Source organism: Tachypleus tridentatus, chromosome 2 (genome assembly GCF_004210375.1).
Source record: "Tachypleus tridentatus isolate NWPU-2018 chromosome 2, ASM421037v1, whole genome shotgun sequence".
NCBI classification, from domain to species: domain Eukaryota; kingdom Metazoa; phylum Arthropoda; class Merostomata; order Xiphosura; family Limulidae; genus Tachypleus; species Tachypleus tridentatus.
Window position 1 is genome coordinate 145,090,084 of NC_134826.1, and position 27,159 is coordinate 145,117,242.

The 27,159-nt window shown below is 33.5% G+C and overlaps 1 protein-coding gene and 1 long non-coding RNA gene across 7 annotated transcripts in view; one reads left to right on the plus strand and one right to left on the minus strand.

Moving 5' to 3' along the window:
* The window catches only part of LOC143245294 (glucose transporter type 1-like), a 582,725-nt gene that overhangs the window by 369,048 nt on the left and 186,518 nt on the right, over window positions 1–27,159 (minus strand). For 3 of the 6 annotated variants that reach the window (XM_076491476.1, XM_076491479.1, XM_076491478.1), the window contains exon 3: window positions 11,786–11,885. Coding sequence is in view for 1 of the 6 variants with exons in the window: in XM_076491475.1 (XP_076347590.1) it covers window positions 1,961–1,963 (3 nt within the window). In the remaining 5 variants the exon portion in view is untranslated. Of the gene's footprint in view, window positions 1–1,960; window positions 2,042–7,733; window positions 7,771–11,785; window positions 11,886–19,642; window positions 19,870–27,159 lie in introns of those variants that run through there. The other 3 variants (XM_076491477.1, XM_076491480.1, XM_076491475.1) reach the window with 3 other exon arrangements.
* Window positions 1,970–8,555, plus strand: LOC143245298 (uncharacterized). The gene is made up of 3 exons (XR_013025559.1): window positions 1,970–2,126; window positions 7,738–7,806; window positions 8,420–8,555. It is a non-coding gene; the product is annotated as an uncharacterized LOC143245298 (long non-coding RNA).

A 27,159-nucleotide genomic window follows, 5' to 3' on the forward strand; every position in this document is an offset into this window, starting at 1 on the left:
TGGCTCAAAGATTTACCATTCTTTAAACTTCCCAATTTTATTTTAAACAAGCACAGAATTTATCCAGTTGTCTTATTAAACTTTTGATTTTATTTATCAACTTCTCAAGATGAAGAATACTGCTTAAGTCTTTATTAGTAAAGACTGAAGAAAAATCAGAATTCGTAATCATAGGTACCAACCTTCTTTTGTTGTACCTCAAGGTCCTATCCCCATACTAACATTTTGTTTACCCCTAATACATTCTAAAAATCCTTATTGCTAAATTCTGTTTTCGGCCAAATTTTGTTTATACATCATTTTAGATCACCTAATTTCTCGTTTGACCAACGTCTTTTACCCTTGATAATCTTCTATAATTATCATCAGGTTACTTATACTCATGTAAAGACAAAGAAAAATAAAAAGATAAAGTTTTTACTGCTTCCTCAGTTTCGATACCAATTTTTCAATATTCATAAACAAATATATTCATCACAGAAAGAAAACGGCAGCTGCAAAATAAACAACCTGATGGGCCTATGGTTCAACACGTGACGTTGTTCTGCAATTTCAACTGTGTACTCGTTATAAAAGCTAAAAACAAATCTCGTTATTTGGTTCAATAAAACGGACAAATTCCTTGTGACAGCATGTCTTGCTGGTTGGCTACCTTCCCCTAAGTCAGTAGTAGCAATACATGAATTCTTGGGGTGCCCAACTTCAAACTTTAATCCACGCATGCAGAAGATATTGTTTACACTGATAATAGTTTTGTTTGTTTGTTTCTTTAAATAGAAGGCCTCGAGATCAGGTCTTCTGTGTATAAACCTACCTGTTCTTGGAAATGATATGACACGAATGGTTATGTTTTAATCGGAGAGCGTCTAATGTATTTATAAACGTTATTACTAAAAGTTACGATTCATGGACGACTAAAATTTCTAGCACATTTTACCCGTTCTTAGCACTTTACCAGCGATGGAAAAATTTTCAAAATTCAACTACTGTTTGAAACGCTATTGACGAGATATTTATGTATATCGACTCGTTGAGGTTAACTGTATTTTAAACGTTCAATATCTAACGGTTTTTTTTATTATCTTTGTGCTCTATAGAAGCACTGTAGTTGGAATGGTTTCTTCGAAGCCCTGACCTTTAAATCGATATAAAATCAGATGAAACTCATGCGGAAATACCAGAAGGGCACGAATGGAAACTGATTTTGATTCGTGCTATATCTAGCACGTGTATCATAGCTAGGTGTAATTAGTTGCTCTGGATATCGCATTACTAACTGAACGGCTGCAGTACAAAATAAAGTTACGTGTTTTCCATTTTGAGAATTAACTCAAAATTGTAATGTTATAACATTTGTTTTTTATTCTATCAATTTTGTGTTTAAAACTTCTTGAAGCCTTTTCACAGTTTGTAATTCAGTAGTGTAATCTACAGGGTGGCCCGTAAGTCCCTACCCATCCATATATCTCATGTATCCAGTGTATCTGTGTGCTGTCACTCATTCTCGCTGCATAATATTATGCACAATACGATCTTCAAGTGTAAATGGGCTTACATCGGCCATATTTCTCTGGAAAAAAAGAAACAAATTTATAATACATGCGTAATTGAATATAACTTAATAACATATGGATGGGTAGGGCCTTACGGGCCACCCTGTATAGTGGCCATAAAGTAAGGCACATACATTGTGTTACTGTCTTAAGAGAGTCACAGAGAGAATACGAAACTGCTTTGTTGTCATATTTTCATAGATCCAACGTTTACGAGTATTATAGTAATTTATGTTTGCAATTTTGAACGACTGTGATATAACCGCGTATAAAATTAAAGCGTGGCTGATTAATGCTTCCTTAATATATATTAATAATACCACATATATGTGATGTATATATTCATGTTATCACACACAAGACTCTAGGACCAAGCAATAACTTATCTTATTCAGTTAATAGCTCACCATCTTACGAACATCTGTCTTGAAACACAGAGCAGGGCGTGACCAAGTGGTTAGCGTGTCCGGACTATATCTACATGTTCCGTTAACGCAAGAACACACTCCACCCTTTTATGTGCTGGCTGCTCTATACGACGGACAAACCCCACCATTTGGCCAATAAATAACGGTGAGACTACCCGTCTTCTATTTAGTGTGTAAGTTCAAAATTAGGGACTGTTAGGTGTGGAAAAATGAAAGCAGTGAAAATAACATAGAAGAAATAGCTATGAAAGATAGTTTACAATTATAATGCAAAGTTTCAATTGGTGCGCTTAACAAAACAACGTGCGAAACTAGACGGTGTTAGTGTGGGAACGAGACGGAACGAAACGTTGCAAACTTGCACGGAATTCGATTACTTTAGTCAGCATTATTCCTATACCCTAGGGTGGGTGAAACGTCCAAACAATATTAATAATAACAAACACAACATCATTTAGAGTGAACATTAAAACCGTTTGCATGTTTGCTACTGGAGTTGTCAGATTTCTTTTCTCTGCTGTACATATACGACTGTTATATATCTCACAATATTTATATGACATAAATATATGAAATTTTTAAAGAATCTAAAAATAACAATGGATTTGATGCACTCTAACTATATCAATATTATATCAGGTTTGATGTGAAAATAAGAGTTTATTCGATCACTGAAGAATGGATGGTCTATTGAAGAATCATGACGTCACACATTTTAACTTCGAGCACAAACATCACAACAGTGGAAGAATAATTATATGATAGCTTGACAAACATTTTAAAAATATAGATGAATAACTTCAGGTATATATTAATCTTAATATTTGAAAATGTATACAACGCGCATGTTGGTATTTATTGTCAGTCTTAAATCATTCATAATATAAAACAATATTTTTGTTTTATCACCACTTCATCATGTTGTCTCTAAGAACGTTCTAAGCAAAGTCAGTGTAATAAAAATAATATATTAAAACTGAGATGTTTTATTCAACAGTTGTATGTTTATAAATCAATGTAATGAAGATAACAATATATTAAAACTGACATGTTTTATTCAACAGTTGTATGTTTATATGTCAATGTAATGAAGATAACAATATGTTAAAACTGACATGTTTTATTCAACAGTTGTATGTATAATGAAGATAACAATTGTTTATATGTTATAAGTCAGTGTAATGAAGATAACAATATGTTAAAACTGACATGTTTTATTCAACAGTTGTATGTTTATAAGTCAGTGTAATGAAGATAACAATATGTTAAAACTGACATGTTTTATTCAACAGTTGTATGTTTATAAGTCAGTGTAATGAAGATAACAATATGTTAAAACTGACATGTTTTATTCAACAGTTGTATGTTTATAAGTCAGTGTAATGAAGATAACAATATGTTAAAACTGACATGTTTTATTCAACAGTTGTATGTTTATAAGTCAGTGTAATGAAGATAACAATATGTTAAAACTGACATGTTTTATTCAACAGTTGTATGTTTATAAGTCAGTGTAATGAAGATAACAATATGTTAAAACTGACCTGTTTTATTCAACAGTTGTATGTTTATAAGTCAGTGTAATGAAGATAACAATATGTTAAAACTGACATGTTTTATTCAACAGTTGTATGTTTATAAGTCAGTGTAATGAAGATAACAATATGTTAAAACTGACATGTTTTATTCAACAGTTGTATGTTTATAAGTCAGTGTAATGAAGATAACAATATGTTAAAACTGACATGTTTTATTCAACAGTTGTATGTTTATAAGTCAGTGTAATGAAGATAACAATATGTTAAAACTGACATGTTTTATTCAACAGTTGTATGTTTATAGGTCAGTGTAATGAAGATAACAATATGTTAAAACTGACATGTTTTATTCAACAGTTGTATATTTATAAGTCAATGTAATGAAGATAACAATATGTTAAAACTGACATGTTTTATTCAACAGTTGTATGTTTATAAGTCAGTGTAATGAAGAGAACAATATGTTAAAACTGACATGTTTTATTCAACTGTTGTATGTTTATAAGTCAGTGTAATGAAGATAACAATATGTTAAAACTGACCTGTTTTATTCAACTGTTGTACGTTTATAAGTCAGTGTAATGAAGATAACAATATGTTAAAACTGACATGTTTTATTCAACAGTTGTACGTTTATAAGTCAGTGTAATGAAGATAACAATATGTTAAAACTGACATGTTTTATTCAACAGTTGTATGTTTATAAGTCAGTGTAATGAAGATAACAATATGTTAAAACTGACATGTTTTATTCAACAGTTGTACGTTTATAAGTCAGTGTAATGAAGATAACAATATGTTAAAACTGACATGTTTTATTAAACAGTTGTATGTTTATAAGTCATTGTAATGAAGATAACAATATGTTAAAACTGACATGTTTTATTCAACAGTTGTATGTTTATAAGTCAATGTAATGAAGATAACAATATGTTAAAACTGACATGTTTTATTCAACAGTTGTATGTTTATAAGTCATTGTAATGAAGATAACAATATGTTAAAACTGACATGTTTTATTCAACAGTTGTACGTTTATAAGTCAGTGTAATGAAGATAACAATATGTTAAAACTGACATGTTTTATTCAACAGTTGTATGTTTATAAGTCAGTGTAATGAAGATAACAATATGTTAAAACTGACATGTTTTATTCAACAGTTGTATGTTTATAAGTCAGTGTAATGAAGATAACAATATGTTAAAACTGACGTTTTATTCAACAGTTGTATGTTTATAAGTCAATGTAATGAAGATAACAATATGTTAAAACTGACATGTTTTATTCAACAGTTGTATGTTTATAAGTCAATGTAATGAAGATAACAATATGTTAAAACTGACATGTTTTATTCAACAGTTGTATGTTTATAAGTCAATGTAATGAAGATAACAATATGTTAAAACTGACATGTTTTATTCAACAGTTGTATGTTTATAAGTCAGTGTAATGAAGATAACAATATGTTAAAACTGACATGTTTTATTCAACAGTTGTATGTTTATAAGTCAATGTAATGAAGATAACAATATGTTAAAACTGACATGTTTTATTCAACAATTGTATGTTTATAAGTCAGTGTAATGAAGATAAGGGTAGGTTTGGAAAATAGTGTTCGTTCGAAACGTTAATAAATTATTACCAAAGTTTTTAAAGGTGATTTTTTTCTTTAAAAGTCTAATTTAGTTTAGTTTATCATTTTTCTACTTGTTTGTATAATTTATTTATTAACTAAATTGCTGAATTTAGAAACTACATATTTGCACTTTATAAATTGTTGTCGTGTGTTTGAATAGATGCGAAGTTTTCGAGTAAATATTACATTCCAGTTATTTATTGGTGTTCGTTGCGTTAATAAACTTTCGTGAGCTGGTATTTTAAAATATTTTAGTAGCGCGTAACCTTATTGTGGATTCTTCTAAATGTTAAAGTTCAGAATAAGCTAGATTCGTCAAGAGAAATAGGCAATAAGTTCGACCTTATAAAAAGTAAAGTGCGAAGGCCTTAAAGTGAAGATTGTTAAGATTTCGCTCCTTTTAGGGGTGGTCTAACGAGAACGATATGACTCGTGTTTAAATACAGAAGGTTATTAGCATACATAAGGACGAATTAAACATGTTAATACAGCGACATCATTGACGATATGACTTGCATCTATATAAATATATATTTATTTTATGACGAATTCCTGACCACTTGAAAGTACAATGCCACAAAGGGCAAAACATGTCTAGAAGATATACTACGGTGTTTTCTGAAAAAGATTAATTGGTACATGCTGTAGAGACCAATGGCTCAGTATTTCTACAAAAAACAACAACAACAAAAACGTCAGTGTTTTTCATTGAGATGAATAAACTTACACAGCACTAACCCTGAAGCTGTACTCCCAACCCAATTCGAAACACTGTTCTCATTCGTAAAGAAAAGACTACACTGACGAAGGGGAACCCTCCCACCCAAAACGCCACTGCGATATATTTAAGCACCAGGGAATAAAAACCAATTTCAATCTGACAAAGGCTCACGAGATCAATATTCTCGAGCTTCCAGACACTTTAAAATCAACGTAGTTCACATGAAAAAGATGAGAGAAGAAACTAGAATTAAAGTATTCCTGGTGGACCACATACCTGTTACGGTATTCCTGGTGGACCACATACATGTTAAGGTATTCCTGGTGGACCATATACCTGTTGAGGTATTCCTGGTGGACCACATACATGTTAAGGTATTCCTGGTCGACCACATACCTGTTAAGGTATTCCTGGTCGACCACATACTCTGTTTATTGGGCCTTATTTTCTCTTCGAAAGCCGAAAACCATGTATATAGCGAAGAGTTATGAAAGGTTTGTCAAGATGTGTTGTATAAGATTCACTCTGCCTATTTCGCAGAAGCTTGTTATATAGAAGTTGCAGTCGATAGTGCGCAATCGTTAGACTGATAGAGAACGTAACTCAGAGAAAAACACGAGACCTGAAACATCGTCCTTATGAAGTTCTCGCAATAACAATCAACGCTGAGGTTGATCGACAACTGTTTGTGAAGCAGAAATGCTATTCATGGTAACAACAGTGTTTGATTTGGGTTGTTTTAAATTTCGCGCAAAGCTACACGAAGCTATCTGCGCTAGTCGTCCTTAATTTAGCAGTGTAAGACAAGAGGGAAGGCAGCTGGTCATTACCACTCACCGCCAACTGTTGGGCTACTCTTTTACCAACGAACTATGGGATTGACCGTAACATTATGACGCCCCAACGGCTGAAAAATTGTGAGATTATTTAGTGTGACGGGGGGTTCGAACTGGCGAAATAACATAGGGATTTTGTAACTCAATAAACACATAAGATAATGTGAATGGAGATTCAATATTTAATTTATTGAATTTCGTTACTAATAGTAAGTAAAATCATTGTCTTTCTAGTCCTTTATTTTTATCCTTTATTTGTCGATGGATTGTGAAGTATCTGAAAACTAAACATATCTTAATGAACTACAACACTCTTGAAAATTGAAAGAACTTATCATTTAAATAAATTTGATGTGATTAAAACAAAGTTTCGTGAAATTGATATTTTCAACAACTCCAACTTACTCAATTTTAGTATCCCGGATGTCATTAATTTTTCATACTGCTAAATTCTAGTTAACACTTAATTTATTACATTCAAGTCCTGGTTAAGGATTACTGATTGGCAAAGATACTATGAATGTCGAATAATAACGTAGGATTATTAGCTAATTATTTTATTATTAAATTTCACACACACACACACGTTATTATTAAAGTCCTGGTTAAGGTCCTCTCATGAAAATACAATCAGTTTTAAATAAATACTTAGGCTTACTAACAAATTATTTTATTATTAGAATCAAGTCCTGATTAAGGCGTACTTAATGATTAAGATACTATTAGCATTAAGAAGAGGCTTAGGTTTATTAACCGATTATTATTAAAAGTTTTGAATAATACTAATAATTATTAAATAAATACAATAATCTGATCTGACACTAATAATTACTGTTTGATTAAGATACCATTAGTGTTAAATCATGATTTAGGCTTAGCTAAATTCAATTTATGTTCAAGACTTCCTGTTTGATTAAGTGACGCTGCCTATTAAATTAATACTGCTAATAGGTTCTTATAAGGCACATCGATTTCATTAAGTGTTTTTATTTATATATTTAAACTATTTTTATTACCTACCTAGTACCTACTATTCAGGAGTTAGGAACTTTGCACACGTCCCCAAAGACTGTTTTGAGATACTGACAAAAAGGTAAGCCAGTTTAACTAGATACAATTTACAAGTTTGTATCCCTAATATAATATATATCTTATTAATCTAGTAAACTGCTGTTGAAATAATACTGATAATCGTACAATATAAAATATCTATAATTTGTTTTAAAAATACACACTGTTTTGTTTTATACTTTCTTCTGATCTGAAGTTTCCGACTCATTTCGCTTTTCAATTGTGATGTAGCGAACAACATAACTTAAACCATTTTTATCACAAACGCATTGAACGTTAAATGTTGAAGACTTGTTGGTTTGGTGTTTTATGGCGCAAAGCAACTTGGCTATCTGCGCCAAAAGTTGCAGAAGCAACAAGAAACAATAGGCCTAATGTTCGGGATCAAACTTATACAAAACGATAGATATTTTCTTTCACGTTACATTTAGTTTGTTCATTACAGATTTCATGTAAGGAATTAAAAAAAAAACCGTTAGAAATTTATCGTTCGCTAAATTTGCACTGGAACAAAATTGTCAACATTTTAGGCCTATTAGCTTTCAACGCTTCTTTAGTTACCGGCGTCTTTCGCATGACTTTATTAGTTTATGCAATATCTCGTATCGCATATATAAAACTTTTGTTAATTATAGAATTTAGGATGCCATATTTCAACTAGCTGATGAATTCTAGTACTGAAGAAAAAGTCTCCCGACGATGACTTGCGTCATGAAAAGGAACACAAGATCTAGACATGTATTTTTACACAACTTTTATTTGAAATCCGTAATAAACAAATTTTGAGAAATGTGGACAAATTTTACAGTCGAGTGCAATTTCATATTAATGTTGTTGGGTGTTCTCGTGTATTACATGCGACACGTACGCAATGTTAAGATGAAACATAAACATCTAAAGGCGGGCAACGTTAAGTTTGGTTTGTTTTGAATTTCGAGCAAAGCTACACGAGGGCTATCTGCGCTAGCCGTCCCTAATTTAGCAGTGTAAGACTAGAGTGAATGCAACTAGTCATCACCACCCACTGCCAACTCTTAGGCTACTCTTTTTCCAACGAATAATGGGATTGAATGTCACATTACAACGCCTCCACAGCTAAAAAGGCGCGCATGTTTGGTGTGACGGGGATTGGAACCCGCGACCCTCAGATTACGAGTCGAGCACCTAAATCACTTGGCCATGCCGGGCCGGCAACGTTAAGGTGATACTTGTCCAGAATTTATTAATAATAACATAACATAATGTTTTGGGACATTATTGGGCATATTGGTCCGTCCTCTAAATTACTTATTTATTTTTTTAAATTTTAATGCCAGCTTTTATCATTCATATACTTATGTAGTTTTTTCCTAAACTCACTTAAGCTTTCTCTCTCTACAACATCCAATTGCAACCCATTCCAAGGCCAACCACCCTGTCAGAAAAATAGAACTGTCTTTGCTGAAGATGATTCCTACCCTGCCAAAATTTATATTTCTGTTTCCTAGTCCTAATATTCCTACTGATAAATATGAGAAATGATGAAACATTAATACTATCAATACCCTTTAGGATTTTAAACATCTCAATCATATTTCTCCCCTAATCGTTTTTTTCTAAAGAGAAAACAATATGAGAGATTTCAGCCTCTCCTAATATAACAACTCCTACATCCTTAGCACCATTCTTGTAACCCTTCTCTGAAACTTTGCAACAATTCAATGTATTTCCTAATGTAAGGAGCTCAAGACTGAACACAATATTCTAAATGCGGCCTAACAAGTGACTTCTACAATGAAATTATGTTTATAATCAGACTTGTATTCAATATCTCTGTATATACAATCTTTGTTTGTTTTTAATTTCGCGCAAAGCTACTCGAGGACTATCTGCGCTAGCCGTCCCTAATTTAGCAGTGTAAGACTAGAGGGAAGGTAACTAGTCATCACCACCCACCGCCAACTCTTGGGCTACTCTTTTACCAACGAATAGTGTGAATGACCGTCACATAATAACGACCCCACGGCTGAAAGGGCGAGCATGTTTGGTGTGACGGAGGTTCGAACCCGCGACCCTCGGATTACGAGTCGAGTGTCTTAACCACCTGACCATGCCGGGCCCAACAGAATAGACTCATTATAACTAAATTCACTTCTTTTCACTCTAATGGCACTGTTTCTAACAACCAGAAAGTCATTGTTAGCTGATGTATTCTTTGAATGTAAAAGCTCACGTTTCTCCTGAAATTCTGCTGCACTTCTTTTTATTTATTACGTCTACTTTAATTACAAAAGACTCCAACTTTTTATCCAGCCTCCGAATTCTACATAACAATTGCACATCTTCATTATTACTAGCAAAGTAGCTTCCTTTAAAGTATGTGTCAGTCCCATGTTACCTAATATAACACATATATTGAACCCATTACATTTAACAAGCTGTGAAAGTTTATATTCTGCACTAGTCTTAACCATTGTATTTATAGCTATACTTAAGCCTGGAAATAAATACTTAATATCAAATACTAGTAGTCTATTGTTAACACTGTTCAAGTACCAATTACATTATTTTTATCACTACTTTGTCTTACCTCTAAATTAATAAAGGTTATTTTTAATCATACAGAAATAAAAATATAACTTAATAATTTATTAGAACTAACAATATACGCAACGTTGAAAATAAGATTATTTAGCCTGATTTATAATTTTATATTATAACCTATCTACTCTTCTAAAGAAAAAGCTAACTTCAAGTGAACAAGTTAACTCTTAAAACATCAAGAGACTTGTGTGTATTTTCTTATAGCAAAACGACATCGGGTTCTCTACTGAGCCCACCGAGGGGAATTGAACCCCTGATTTTAGCGTTGTAAATCCGTAGGCATACCGTTGTACTAGCGGGGGCCACCAAGAGCCAATAAACATACTTCAACTTTTATTTATTTAGCAAAATTATATTTATTCCGTTTTACGATTTATCAGTAAGATTAAATATACGTTAGCCCAAACTAAAGTACCGTCACACGTACTAAGCCTATTTAATGTTGAAGTAAAGTTTACTCAACTAAACTTTGAGTTAAAACTTTGACCGTCTTACGTTTATTTACTAAAGTTACGGTATCTAATAATTGTTCTATTATTTAACCCAAATTACTACAAATTATAATATTAACATTAAATAATTTTCAGAAATCTGTAAGAAATCAACTTTTCCACGCTTTCCCTAGCTTCGAAACTTTACGGTAATCAAATATTAAATAATGCATATAATATTATATTTGGATGAAAAGTGAAAATAGAAATTAATACTAGTGACAAACGTTCAGTTGAAACAACTGCACGTGCAATTTTTAATAAGTAGAGATTTATAGTTCTATAAGGTCTGCATTATCTTATGTACATTTGTCAAAAGGCTTAGGTGCTCCAGTGATTTAGGGATAAGTCTGATAACACTAAAAATTAGGTTTTAATCCATGTGATGGGTAGACCAAAATAGTCCATTGTATAGTTTTACACCTAATAACACACAAATTTAGCCCCACCTACTATAATTTCGTACCTACGCTTGTGTAACTCTAAGGTAAATAACATAAATTAACTATTCTTTTGTGAATGGAAAGGACATATGCTGCCTTTTACAAAAATAACAGCTCTCCACACCCCCCTCTAGTGGTTCGACAGTGAGTCTTTGGGTTTCGATATTCGTGGTGAGTAAAGAAGAGATATCAATATTATTGTGTAGCTTTAGGCTTAACAACAACCAAACCAAACAAAAATAACAATAATAGAATAATAATTTCAGTTTCATTATATATTTATTTAAATACTAGTTCCACGAAAAGAAAGCTTTGCATTTTTTTTTCTTGTCAGATTACTGAATGTTTTCTGTCAAATATTTATAAATGTACACGAAATGTTCCAAAAAACATTATGACTGTCTACCGGCCAGATGCATGTGCCATCTTAAATATGGCCGAAAAATCGTGAAACATACATATTATAACAAACCGGTTTCGTTACCTTTTGCGGAGCGTTAATAACTCCCAGTGTTGTAGCCAAACTGGAACATTCCAAGGACGGCAGCAATAATGGTAAACACCAACATACAGGTGAGACCCTCCTGGAAAACAAGACCAACTACAAATATAACACACACAGAACCTTTCAAATTATCAATGGAATTATACAAGTATTAGTCCTATTAATAAATCAGCTGAACATTATGTAAAGTTTGTTTGTTTGTTTCTGAATTTCGCACAAAGCTACTCGAGGGCTATCTGTGCTAGCCGTCCCTAATTTTGCAGTGTAAGACTAGAGGGAAGGCAACTAGTCATCACCACCCACCGCCAACTCTTGGGCTACTCTTTTACCAACGAATAGTGGGATTGACCGTCACGTTATAACGCCCCCACGGCTGAAGGGCGAGCATATTTGGCTCGACGGGGATGCGAACCCGCGACCCTCAGATTACAAGTCGCACGCCTTAACATACTTGGCCATGCCGGGCCTATTATATAAAGACAAAAATGTTTTTACAAACATGCCATTTTTAATTTTTCGTTTTTTTTCTTGGTGGAATAGCAGTAGGATGTCGACTTACAACACTAAAATCCAGGGTTCGATTTTCTCACGGTGGACACAGCATATAGCCAACTGCGGTTTAGCTCTAAAACAAACAGTTAAGACATGATCTAAGGTGACTTGATATGATTTAGTACTTACAGATGTCTAGAAGTAATCTGTGAAAACGGAAATGATACATTATTTATATGAAAGAAGTTTCGGCTCTCACGTGTTTTCATCAGTCCAACGTATTGTGAATTTAAACTGTTAGATTGTTTCGTATGATATTATGTGTTTACTTAATACTGGTTGGTAATTAGAAGATAATGAAGCAAGTACATGGGAATACGTTTTAATAATATCAGACAAAATCATAGTTTTTGTAGCTACAGTAAAAAGGATAAAGAGAGGTAAAATTACTTAAGTTTAGTTTACTTACTGTGGATAAAATGTATGTACCTATTACTGTTTTCCTGGTTTGATTTGTCTTCGACGTTATGCATCTACAGAACGGGTCTGAGAAATGTGATTATAAAGCTATATGACATTTTCCAGAAAATTATTATTTTTTAGTTTGATTGCAAAAAAAAGGTAAAATATGCTTTAAATAGTTTTCACCATAACTGTATTGCTCTATTATTTGCCATTAACGAAAGAATCTAAAAAAAATTAAACATACAAAATGCGGTAAGGAACGGTGGGCTTAGCGTTTACGACGTCAGCATCTAGCGATCATAGCCAGTGGATCGTTAGATCGTTTTATGTTAAAAGTGCTTTGTAAAGTACACAAAACGTAACTGTTTTAATAATAAAAGTATTTAGTCCTTTGTAGTTTACTTTATAATAGATAATATTAGTAACATCCCGATTTGAATATTACTTGTTTGTATGAGTTGTCTCCCTTTAAGTGTATAATTAAACAATAATTATTGGCCCGGCGTGGCCAAGCGATTAAGGCACTCGGCTCGTAATCTGAGGGTCGCGGGGTTGAATCCCTCTCACACCAAATATGCCCGCCCTTGTCAGTCGTGGGGCGTTATAATGTGACGGTCAACGTCAATCCCACTATTCGTTGGTAAAAGAGTAGCCCAAGAGTTGGCGGTGGGTGGTGATGACTAGCTGTCTTACCTCTAGTCTTACACTGCTAAATTAGGGACAGATAACTTTGGAAGGACGTTGATTCGGGATATAATGAAATAAAAGTTTCATATTATACAAAGAAAGCTGAGTAACTACTTTATGTTTGAGTTTGGTAATCCTAGATATATTACACTACGTAACAAAATTTGTACTTTTTCTTGTTCCTGGGCAGAAAGTGTTATTTTCCAATTGTTTATGCCTATAGTAAATAGAAAGACATATTTTCCTCTTCAAACTTTGCTTTTGTGACCTGGGTAAAGAAATTTTCAAATTTACCCATTTTCCAGAATATTCTAGGTAGATTCAGTGCTGAGTAGCTGATAGAGAATTTTCTCGAACTTACAAGAATGTTCAAGAACTATCTAGAATGTTTTAGAACTTACAAGAACTTTCTAGAATGTTGTAGAACGTACGAGAATTTTCTAGAACTTTCCATAGTAATATATAAACAGGGGCTCACCACTCACCACTTCAGTTTAGTTCTAGCTGCCTAAGTAAACACATAGAACTATCTGACTTTGTCAGAGATAGCATTAAGAAGCTGCAAGCATTCTCCAGACACATTCTGCAATGTATGTGGCCAATTTATCAAGACAAGAGCGAGAAAGTACTCTGTGACAGTATCTACTAAAATGTGTGAAGCTCACAAGGCATATTTCGGTATGTCTGTCAGGGATTAAGACAAACCCTGGATACATCATTTTACCTGTGAGCACTGCATAAAAACTCTAGAAGATAAGACGGACAATTTGTGAATGCTTGAATTGATTTTTATGGACTTTTTTCATTATAATACCACTTCATTTGATTTTTATGGACTTTTTCATTATAATACCACTTCATTTGAATTTTAGGGACATTTTTCATTATAATACCACTTTATTTGATTTTTATGGACTTTTTCATTATAATACCACTTCATTTGATTTTTTATGGACTTTTTCATTATAATACCACTTCATTTGATTTTTATGGACTTTTTCATTATAATACCACTTCATTTGATTTTTATGGACTTTTTTCATTATAATACCACTTCATTTGAATTTTTAAGGACTTTTTCATTATAATACCACTTTATTTGATTTTTAGGGACTTTTCATTATAATACCACTTCATTTGATTTTTAGGGACTTTTTCATTATAATACCACTTTATTTGATTTTTATGGACTTTTTTCATTATAATACCACTTTATTTGATTTTTAAGGACTTTTCATTATAATACCACTTTATTTGATTTTAGGGACTTTTCATTATAATACCACTTCATTTGATTTTTATGGACTTTTTTCATTATAATGCCACTTCATTTGAATTTTTAAGGACTTTTTTCATTATAATGCCACTTCATTTGATTTTTTGGGACTTTTTTCATTATAATGCCACTTCATTTGGTTTTTAGGAATTTTTACATTATAATGCCACTTCATTTGATTTTTATGGACTTTTTTCATTATAATGCCACTTCATTTGATTTTAGGGACTTTTTTATTATAATACCACTTCATTTGATTTTTAGGGACTTTTTTCATTATAATACCACTTCATTTGATTTTTAGGGACTTTTTTCATTATAATACCACTTCATTTTATTTTAGGGACTTTTTTCATTATAATACCACTTCATTTGATTTTTTAGGGACTTTTTTCATTATAATACAACTTCATTTGATTTTATGGACTTTTTTCATTATAATACCACTTCATTTGATTTTTAGGGACTTTTTTCATGATAATGCCACTTCATTTGATTTTAGGGACTTTTTCATTATAATATTACTTCATTTGATTTTTAAAGACTTTTTCATTATAATACCACTTCATTTGATTTTTAGGGACTTTTTTCATTATAATACCACTTCATTTGAATTTTTAAGGACTTTTTCATTATAATACCACTTTATTTGATTTTTAGGGACTTTTTCATTATAATACCACTTCATTTGATTTTTAGGGACTTTTTCATTATAATGCCACTTCATTTGATTTTTAGGGACTTTTTCATTATAATACCACTTCATTTGATTTTAAGGACTTTTTTCATTATAATACCACTTCATTTGATTTTAGGGACTTTTTTCATTATAATACCACTTCATTTTATTTTTAGGGACTTTTTTCATTATAATACCACTTCATTTGATTTTTAGGGACTTTTTTCATTATAATACAACTTCATTTGATTTTTATGGACTTTTTTCATTATAATACCACTTCATTTGATTTTTAGGGACTTTTTTCATGATAATGCCACTTCATTTGATTTTTAGGGACTTTTTTCATTATAATATTACTTCATTTGAATTTTTAAAGACTTTTTCATTATAATACCACTTCATTTGATTTTTAGGGACTTTTTTCATTATAATACCACTTCATTTGAATTTTTAAGGACTTTTTCATTATAATACCACTTTATTTGATTTTTAGGGACTTTTTTTTCATTATAATACCACTTCATTTGATTTTTAGGGACTTTTTTCATTATAATACCACTTCATTTGAATTTTTAAGGACTTTTTCATTATAATACCACTTCATTTGATTTTTAGGGACTTTTTTCATTATAATGCCACTTCATTTGATTTTTAAGGACTTTTTCATTATAATACCACTTCATTTGATTTTTAGGGACTTTTTTCATTCTAATGCCACTTCATTTGATTTTTAGGGACTTTTTTCATTATAATGCCACTTTATTTGATTTTTAAAGACTTTTTCATTATAATACCACTTCATTTGATTTGTAGGGACTTTTTTCATTATAATGCCACTTCATTTGAATTTTTAAGGACTTTTTTCATTATAATGCCACTTCATTTGATTTTTTGGGACTTTTTTCATTATAATACCACTTTATTTGATTTTTATGGACTTTTTTCATTATAATACCACTTCATTTGATTTTTATGGACTTTTTTCATTATAATACCACTTCATTTGATTTTTAGGAACTTTTTTCATTATAATACCACTTCATTTGATTTTTATGGACTTTTTCATTATAATACCACTTCATTTGATTTTTATGGACTTTTTTCATTATAATACCACTTCATTTGATTTTTATGGACTTTTTTCATTTTAATACCACTTCATTTGATTTTTAGGGACTTTTTTCATTATAATACCACTTCATTTGATTTTAGGGACTTTTTTATTATAATACCACTTCATTTGATTTTTATGGACTTTTTTCATTTAATACCACTTCATTTGATTTTTAGGGACTTTTTTCATTATAATGCCACTTTATTTGATTTTTAAAGACTTTTTCATTATAATGCCTCTTCATTTGATTTTTAGGGACTTTTTTCATTGTAATACCACTTTATTTGATTTTTAGGGACTTTTTTCATTATAATGCCACTTCATTTGATTTTTAGGGACTTTTTCATTATAATACCACCTCATTCTATTTTTAGGGACTGTTTTCATTATAATGCCACTTTATTTGATTTTTAAAGACTTTTTCATTATAATGCCACTTCATTTGATTTTTAGGGACTTTTTTCATTATAATACCACTTCATTTGATTTTTCCGGACTCGTAATGTTAAGTATTATTTCAAAACTCTACTGTATATGAATTAAGTAGGTATATTGCAGATACTTGAAGAATGTACCTCAATAAAAACAACGGATAATCCAAGCGATCGTTAAGGCGTTTGTTTTTTTAACTCTTCAACAGATTGGAAAAGATGCAGCGGCTTTTATGTAGTGGAAAAGTTAATGTACGTTATCTTGGCATTAATACAGTACATGTATTTTGGAAGAAGCATATAGCGTAACATTATAACACTTTTAGTGCAAGGTAGCGAGGTGAGATAAGGTATATTTCGAGTTAGTGGAAAGGACAAAGCTTTACCACTGTCTTGGAAACGTTCGAGTTTCTTTACGTGGTGAGAAGTTCAATGTTATACGTATTTATTGAAGCTGAATTATTGCTAGAGAAATGATCGTGCCAAGTTTCACGTGCTTTCGATTTTAAGTAAAGTCACATATATAAATGTAAACTTTCCTTTCACTTAGGGTTAACACAAAAACGTTAGCAGTATATATTTATTAACAGAACTAGTTATATTTATTACTATTCATCTAAATACAAAACGAAAAGGTTTAGCTTACTTTTTTAGTGTTATTCACAAAATCATATGTATAACTAACTAGAAAATATGTGTCCTAACGAGTCTATAGGAGCCATGATAGGAGTAAGTTTAATATATATATATATATAGTGTGTTATATTTAGCAATTATTTGATACCTGACTTTGAATATGTGTTATAATGGGGTAGTTTCAAACTGTCCTTAGCTTTCATTTTAACAATAATTGTTTGAAATAAGTTACGAGAAATTATGTGTATGTGTTGTACCGCTATAGAGAACGTTAGTTCAGCTCGAACAGAGAAATAGGCAAATTAGAATTTTTTAGAACCACATAATTTGAGTGGAAAGTTGAATTAGAGTGGTAAGGGGTGGTAGCACGGTTTAAGGATGAAATGGTGAATGTTAACCATAACTTATGTCATTAGGCTACAAAAGTAACAGATGGATCTATGAATTAGAATATCTAACCCTACAAGTATGCACTATCGGGTTTTATGCTATTTGAACCAGCATGGCCAGATTGGTTAGGGCGCTCGACTCGCATTCCCAGAGTTGCAGGTTCGAATCACCCTCGCACCAAACATGCTCGCCCTTTTAGCCGTGAGGGCGTTATAATGTGACGGCCACTCCTACTATTCGGTGGTAAAATAGTACCTCAAGAGTAGCCTAGGTGATGGGTGGTGATGACCAACTGCCTTCCCTCTAGTCTTAAATTTTGCTAAATTAGGGACGGCTAGCGCATATAGCCCTCGTGTAGCTTTGCGCGAAATTCAAAGCAAACAAACAAACAAAATTCTATTTTAACACTAAATATTGAATAATGTAAAAATAAAGAGGTTAGATTTCTTAAGACATTTAGGAAACACATGTTTTGGTAAACTACGTGAACAAAGTAATATGATGTAGCATTTTCCCGTGTACTTAAGCCTCATCAGTTTATCTGTGGTATTACTTAAAAGGTAAACGAAGTGCTGCTGAAGGGAAGAACAGTGGGTATGAAAACAACAAACAATCAGTCGAAATGTTCATATTATGAAAACAACAAACAATCAGTCGAAATGTTCATGTTATGAAAACAACAAACAATCAGTCGAAATGTTCATAACACTTTCATTTTTCCTCTTCAATACTTCCCCCCAGTTATTCATCGGTATGTCTGCGGACTTACAACGCTAAAATTCGGGCTTCGATACCCGTGGTGGGCAGAGCACAGATAGCCCATTGTATAGCTTTGTGCTTAATTCAAAAATAACAACACTTCAGTTAATTATGAAAAAAAAACGATACCTGAGTACAAATGATGTAACATTCAAATGACACTTAAGTACCCGAATTATTGGTAGCAAAAATGTTCCATAGTCTTCAAAGTGTATATAGATACAGATTTAATGTGATGAGTGTGTTTTTAATTTCGTTGGTAAAAGAGTAGCCCAAGAGTTGTCGGTGGGTGGTGATGACTAGCTGCTAAATTAGGGACGGCTAGCACAGATAGCCCTCATGTAGCTTTGCGCGAAATTCAAAACAAAATAAACCGCCACTGCAAAAAGCTTACTCTTGTTTTCGATTTAGCCTTACCAAGGGCTACTCGTGAGAGATGAATCGAATGATAGCTTGACCTTCATATTTATTTGTTGGATGGTTTAGTGTTTCGCTACCTCCAGATAAAACTTTTCAGTTTGGTTAGTTTTCTGTGGTGTTATAATTGTGAGTTTGGAAGTTAAGAGTTTCTCACATGTTATCTATTTAGGTGAGGTTTAAGGGTTAAGCATTAGCCCGTTAGATATGTAAGTTACTCTTAACATTTGGTGGTTATATTTACCATTAGTGATGAATCAATTAGTGTTACCCTGCGACTAAAACGCAAAGTGAAACCTGGAAATATAATAAACATGATACGGTAGAAAACTTGTTGTCAAGGATGAACAATACATTAAAAAAAAAAAAAAACAGCTCTTGAAGTCACGTGGTCCAATAACAGTTAAGGATAAAGTGCCTTGTTATTTGTGTCTTACATTTGTTCACAGCCGGAAATAAACACGCATTTTATATATAAATAACTTACCATAATGTGCATTGTGAGATATCTAATAACAAGGGTTAGGAGACGGTTCTTCAGTTTAAAGAGCAAAGAGGCTTAGCTGTTCATAAAATACGAGCAGTTCTGTGCTGTGGATGCCGTCATAGTCTTCACGGGGTGATTTCAAATTAACACAGCACGACCAAGCATCTTACGCAGAGTTTGTCTTTCAAAGTGAGCAGCTTATTTTATATACCATGTATATAATACACTGTTCAGTGTTTACTCAATGTCATTCTACACTTACTGCAGTCACTGTGGCACAGTGCATCTTTCTACTAAAGTTAATGTAGTAACGTTAAACCAACCAAAGATAGCATGTAAAATAAGTAGAACGCGTGGAAAAGAAAAGCACACCTCAGAACTGACTGTATGTTTGCTTATTTGTTTTCTTGAATTTCGCGCAAAGCTATTCGAGAGCTATCTGCGCTAGCCGTCCCTAATTTAGCAGTGTAAGACTAGAGGAAAGACAGCTAGTCATCACCACCCACCGCCAACTCTTGGGCTACTCTTTTACCAACGAATAGTGGGATTAATCGTAACATTATAACGCCCCCACGGCTGAAAGGGCGAATTTTTTTTGGTGCGACGGGGATTCGAACCCGCCACCCTCGGATTACGAGTTGAACGCCTTAGCTCAACTGGCCATGTCGGGCCCATTTTCAACAAATTAAGCATCACTATCAAATGACGTAATTCAGCTGTTGATTTTAAGATAATTGATATGCTTTTGTTGTAAGGAACAAGAACTGGTTTGGTTCTAAAATAATTGAACTGCTTTGGTTGTAAGGTAGTTGAACTGATAAGGTTCTAACGGGATTGAACTGCTTTGGTTCTAATTAATTTGAATTATTTAGGTTATAAAGAAATTGAACTGTTTTGGTTCTACAGTAATTTATCTGCTTTGGTTCTAAGGGACTTGAACCGTTTTGGTTTCAAGACATTTGATCTATTTGGTTTATAAGAAAGTTCAACTGCTTTAATTTTGAAGGAATTGAACTGTTTTGATTCTAAGGTAGTTAAACTGCTTTGGTTCTGAGGTATTAGAACTGTTTTGACGTGAAAAGGACTGAACTTATATTATATATATATATGTTATGACATTTATCTCAATATATGCCAAAAGCAGCTCCAATCAACTTGAACTAAAAAAACAAAAGCTATAACTACTTGTGTTCAGTCATTTATTCCGTGAGATTTAATGACTATAACTGAATAATTATAAAGTAGAGGTTGTATTTATACACTGGTGGACAACTGAATGAGCAATTCTTTGACCAGTTTTTTTTCCTTTGAAAATTAAACGTTTATAATAATACTATCATTATTATATTATATTATATTATATTATATTATATTATATTATATTATATTATATTATATTATATTATATTATATTATATTATATTATATTATTGCTGTTATAACAATGGTAGAATATCGTTGTTTTTGATTTGTTGAGTGGAAATAAAATATTAATGAGGGCCGTCGGTTGAATCCTCGTCACACCAAACGTGTTCGCCCTCTCAGTCGTGGGGGCAGTATAATGTGACGATCAATCGCATTTTTCGTTGATAAAAGAGAAGCCCAAGAATTGTTGGTTGGTGGGGATGACAGGTAATTCTGGTAGTAATTAAATCTTCCTCGAAAAATGGTACTAACAGCTGAAGCCAACCATCGTGTGAGACCCAGATGACAGTAACTACCATGTGTTACAGACGTGTATATATAAGGTACTAACAGCTAAAGCCAGCCATCGTGTGAGACCCAGATGACAGTAACTACCATGTGTTACAGACGTGTGCATACAAGGTACTAACAGCTGAAGCCAGCCATCGTGTGAGACCCAGATGACAGTAACTACCATGTGTTACAGACGTGTGCATACAAGGTACTAACAGCTGAAGCCAGCCATCGTGTGAGACCCAGATGACAGTAACTACCATGTTTTACAGACGTGTATATACAAGGTACTAACAGCTGAAGCCAGCCATCGTGTGAGACCCAGATGACAGTAACTACCATGTTTTACAGACGTGTATATATAAGGTACTAACAGCTAAAGCCAGCCATCGTGTGAGACCCAGATGACAGTAACTACCATGTGTTACAGACGTGTGCATACAAGGTACTAACAGCTGAAGCCAGCCATCGTGTGAGACCCAGATGACAGTAACTACCATGTGTTACAGACGTGTGCATACAAGGTACTAACAGCTGAAGCCAGCCATCGTGTGAGACCCAGATGGCAGTAACTACCATGTGTTACAGACATATGTATATAGGGTACTAACAGCTGAAGCCAGCCATCCTGTGAGACCCAGATGACAGTAACTACCATGTGTTACAGACGTGTGCATACAAGGTACTAACAGCTGAAGCCAGCCATCGTGTGAGACCCAGATGACAGTAACTACCATGTGTTACAGACGTGTATATATAAGGTACTAACAGCTGAAGCCAGCCATCGTGTGAGACCCAGATGACAGTAACTACCATGTGTTACAGACATATGTATATAGGGTACTAACAGCTGAAGCCAGCCATCGTGTGAGACCAGATGACAGTAACTACCATGTGTTACAGACATATGTATATAGGGTACTAACAGCTGAAGCCAGCCATCGTGTGAGACCCAGATGACAGTAACTACCATGTGTTACAGACATATGTATATAGGGAACTAACAGCTGAAGCCAGCCATCGTGTGAGACCCAGATGACAGTAACTACCATGTGTTACAGACGTGTGTATATAGGGTACTAACAGCTGAAGCCAGCCGTGGTGTGAGACCCAGATGACAGTAACTACCATGTGTTACAGACATATGTATATAGGGTACTAACAGCTGAAGCCAGCCATCGTGTGAGACCCAGATGACAGTAACTACCATGTGTTACAGACATATGTATATAGGGTACTAACAGCTGAAGCCAGCCATCGTGTGAGACCCAGATGACAGTAACTACCATGTGTTACAGACATATGTATATAGGGTACTAACAGCTGAAGCCAGCCATCGTGTGAGACCCAGATGACAGTAACTACCATGTGTTACAGACGTGTGCATACAAGGTACTAACAGCTGAAGGCAGCCATCGTGTGAGACCCAGATGACAGTAACTACCATGTGTTACAGACGTGTGTATATAGGGTACTAACAGCTGAAGCCACCCATCGTGTGAGACCCAGATGACAGTAACTACCATGTGTTACAGACGTGTGCATACAAGGTACTAACAGCTGAAGGCAGCCATCGTGTGAGACCCAGATGACAGTAACTACCATGTGTTACAGACGTGTGCATACAAGGTACTAACAGCTGAAGGCAGCCATCGTGTGAGACCCAGATGACAGTAACTACCATGTGTTACAGACATATGTATATAGGGTACTAACAGCTGAAGCCAGCCATCTTGTCAGTGTATGATGACAGTGGTTACCATGCGCTACATATGCATGTATATTTGATAGAAACAGCTGCACCAGTTACCATACCTATCGTACTTTAATAACTTAAAAAAGAGCTAAAATGAGTTAGACAAAAATTCAACAAAACTATGATTCACCATCGTTTTACTTATTTGAATGACCATACCTCCTGTGATTGTTGTTGTACCACACGACAGCGGCTGCTGATAGCCTCGGTCAATGGGTTGGTTGGTATGACAGGTCATAATGGTTACCATTTGCTACAGACACTTTGAAACAGCCAGTAGTCAAATGATAAATGTAGAAGACAATCATGATTGCGACATCAAAATTCCAAATACTGAAAACAATTTGCTAATTTTAAAAAATTGATATTAATTTAACTTAACCAGACAATGGTAGTAATGCGTAATGTCCGTCAGCAGTCACCCTTTTTCGTAATTTAATAAAAGTTTTTTTTTTCGCATTATTATTACAAATCCACCTTTCTTTAGTGTCTTTTAATTTGATGGTTATAAAATGACGACCAAGGTGATAAAATAGCTCGTGCTGAAATGTAAATGATATCATTCAGACTTTGTTACCATGGAAACACCACCACAAGAAAAGAATTGAGTTGTTCCTTTACGATTACTACTTTCACTTGTATAAACTTTCATTAGAGACTTGTTTTTAATGCGATCACGCAACACTGAGGTTTGGAGATTTCTCATGATTACTAAATATATACAGATATGAAGCTTCGATTTTGATTACGTAAGGACAAGAATATTTCTATGTGCGTCCAAAGAAATTTGTTTTTCTTCATTTAGTGAGCAATTTTTCATATTCCCGAATAAAACTTTTAATTTGAAATCGTGTTTCGTGAATATACTATAATAAAGAAACAAACGTTTATATGGATATTTCGTTCGCCATCGTGCCAATTACGTATATTTATATCTCCTGTTGTAAATATTTATTTTTAAACTACTCGAAAACAATTGAATATCACTCTTATTGAAATGAAAACTATATATAAACAACTCAAGCGTTAATTATAATTAGGGGCTCAAAGTATATGCTATTAATGGTAATAACTCTGAGTGAGAACTCTAGTTTAAACAGTCTTTGTAAGAATGGAGCTTATGTTAAATTTTTCTTGATTGTTAAAACAAAACTACAGAATGCGCGTATTGAACCCTAATTTTTACCGATAAAAGCACCGGGAGACTTATAGTGTGAAATAAATAAATTGTATAATGGCACAAACCATTCGTAGAGTAAAGTAAAAATAATAATTAAATATTCGTTAGATTGTTAACATGATTTACTAACAATAGCTTTGTTTGTTTGTTTTTGAATTTCGCACAAAGCTACTCGAGGGCTATCTGCGCTAGCCGTCCCTAATTTAGCAGTGTAAGACTGAAGGGAAGGCAGCTAGTCATCACCACCCACCGCCAACTCTTGGGCGACTCTTTTACCAACGAATAATGGGATTGACCGTCACATTATAACGCCCCCACGGCTGGGAGGGCGAGCATGTTTGGTGCAACCGGGATTCGAACCCGCGACCCTCGGATTACGAGTTGAACGCCTTAACACGCTTGGCTATGCCGGGCCTATATTACTAATGATGCCAAAGAAGTCTCTTCTAACAATTAATTTACTCACAAGATGGCGATGAATTGTTTATTTTGGAGTAGTAGTACAAAATTACACAAAAACTAGATGCTTATAACCTTCCCCCATTTTGACCTCATTAACTAAAGATCAACAAAACCCACTGCCAATGCTTGGACAACTTTGTCTCACCCAGTAGTTGGATTTGATCATAACTTCTGTAACTTACTTACTCACGGCCCCCATGGTTTTGTTGCAATGAAACGAGAACAATGAACCATCGACTTTATAGTTCGATAACACTGATCACTGGACCTAACATGAAAACAAAATAAAGAAACTTAATGAAAGTTTGAAATAGCTTGGATGTGAAAATAAAATATGTCAATTAGTGTAGAGAGGTGAAGACATCTGAAGCTATATCTAAATGTTACCGTTTTAATCGTTAATACTGAGTTTTAAAGAGGTGAAGACATCTGAAGCTATATCTAAATGTTACCGTTTTAATCGTTAATACTGAGTTGTAAAGAAGTGAAGACATCTGAAGCTATATCTAAATGTTACCGTTTTAATCGTTAATACTGAGTTTTAAAGAGGTGAAGACATCTGAAGCTATATCTAAATGTTACCGTTTTAATCGTTAATACTGAGTTTTAAAGAGGTGAAGACATCTGAAGCTATATCTAAATGTTACCGTTTTAATCGTTAATACTGAGTTTTAAAGAGGTGAAGACATCTGAAGCTATATCTAAATGTTACCGTTTTAATCGTTAATACTGAGTTGTAAAGAAGTGAAGACATCTGAAGCTATATCTAAATGTTACCGTTTTAATCGTTAATACTGAGTTTTAAAGAGGTGAAGACATCTGAAGCTATATCTAAATGTTACCGTTTTAATCGTTAATACTGAGTTTTAAAGAGGTGAAGACATCTGAAGCTATATCTAAATGTTTACCGTTTTAATCGTTAATACTGAGTTTTAAAGAGGTGAAGACATCTGAAGCTATATCTAAATGTTACCGTTTTAATCGTTAATACTGAGTTTTAAAGAGGTGAAGACATTTGAAGCTATATCTAAATGTTACCGTTTTAATCGTTAATACTGAGTTGTAAAGAAGTGAAGACATCTGAAGCTATATCTAAATGTTACCGTTTTAATCGTTAATACTGAGTTTTAAAGAGGTGAAGACATCTGAAGCTATATCTAAATGTTACCGTTTTAATCGTTAATACTGAGTTTTAAAGAAGTGAAGACATCTGAAGCTATATCTAAATGTTACCGTTTTAATCGTTAATACTGAGTTTTAAAGAAGTTAAGACATCTGAAGCTATATCTAAATGTTACCGTTTTAATCGTTAATACTGAGTTTTAAAGAGGTGAAGACATCTGAAGCTATATCTAAATGTTACCGTTTTAATCGTTAATACTGAGTTTTAAAGAGGTGAAGACATCTGAAGCTATATCTAAATGTTACCGTTTTAAGTGTTTAGACTGAGTTTCAAGAAATAAAAACTTAAATCTGGAAACCAAACCCTCACTTAAAAAGAATCTAAATAAGAAAAAACAGCCTTATCGCAAGACTTAGGATTTATCGTAAGACTCAGGACTTATCGCTTTATGTTCAACGTGCTATCGTTAGAGGCCCGGCATGGCCAAGCGTGTTAAAGCGTGCGACTCGTAATCCGAGAGTCGCGGGTTCGCATCCCTGCCACGCCAAACATGCTCGCCCTTTCAGCCGTGGGGGCGTTATAATGTGACGGTCAATCCCACTATTCGTTGGTAAAAGAGTCGGAGTTGGCGGTGGGTGGTGATGACTAGCTGCCTTCCCTCAGTCTTACACTACTAAATTAGGGACGGCTAGCGCAGATAGCCCTCGAGTAGCTTTGTGCGAAATTCAAAAACAAACAAACAAAAATTCTGCACTAATTAAAAAGATCCCAGGGCACACGCTATTATGTGAGATATAAAATGTACCCTAGGTTTTGGAGGTGACTACAGAAGTAGAACCCACAGAGGTTTGGATTTGTTATTTTTAACGCAGTCCTTCATTTTGATTGTGTTTACTTTACTTTATAACTATTAGGTTTCTCTAAAATATAAATATATTTACACAAACACACTCGTACACATTTCGACCAGCTGCGGCTCCAGGTATGGTCAGACCACATATGCTATTCTTAATATAACTTTATAATCTAAAACTATGTTTATTGTTACCAAAATAGTGATAAAAATATAGGTTAATTCTCAGCTAAAAAAAACATAATCGCTTTTACAATTCATTGCCGATCAAACAGAGTCGTATAACTCTGTTCTATCTCTGTAGTTTCAAGTGGTAATGCCTCCCAGTGGTACAGCAGCGTGTATGCCGACTTACAACGCTAGAAACCTGGTTTCGATACCCGTGATGAGCAGGGCATAGATAAGCCATTGTGTTATTTGTACTTAACTCCACATAAAAACCTTG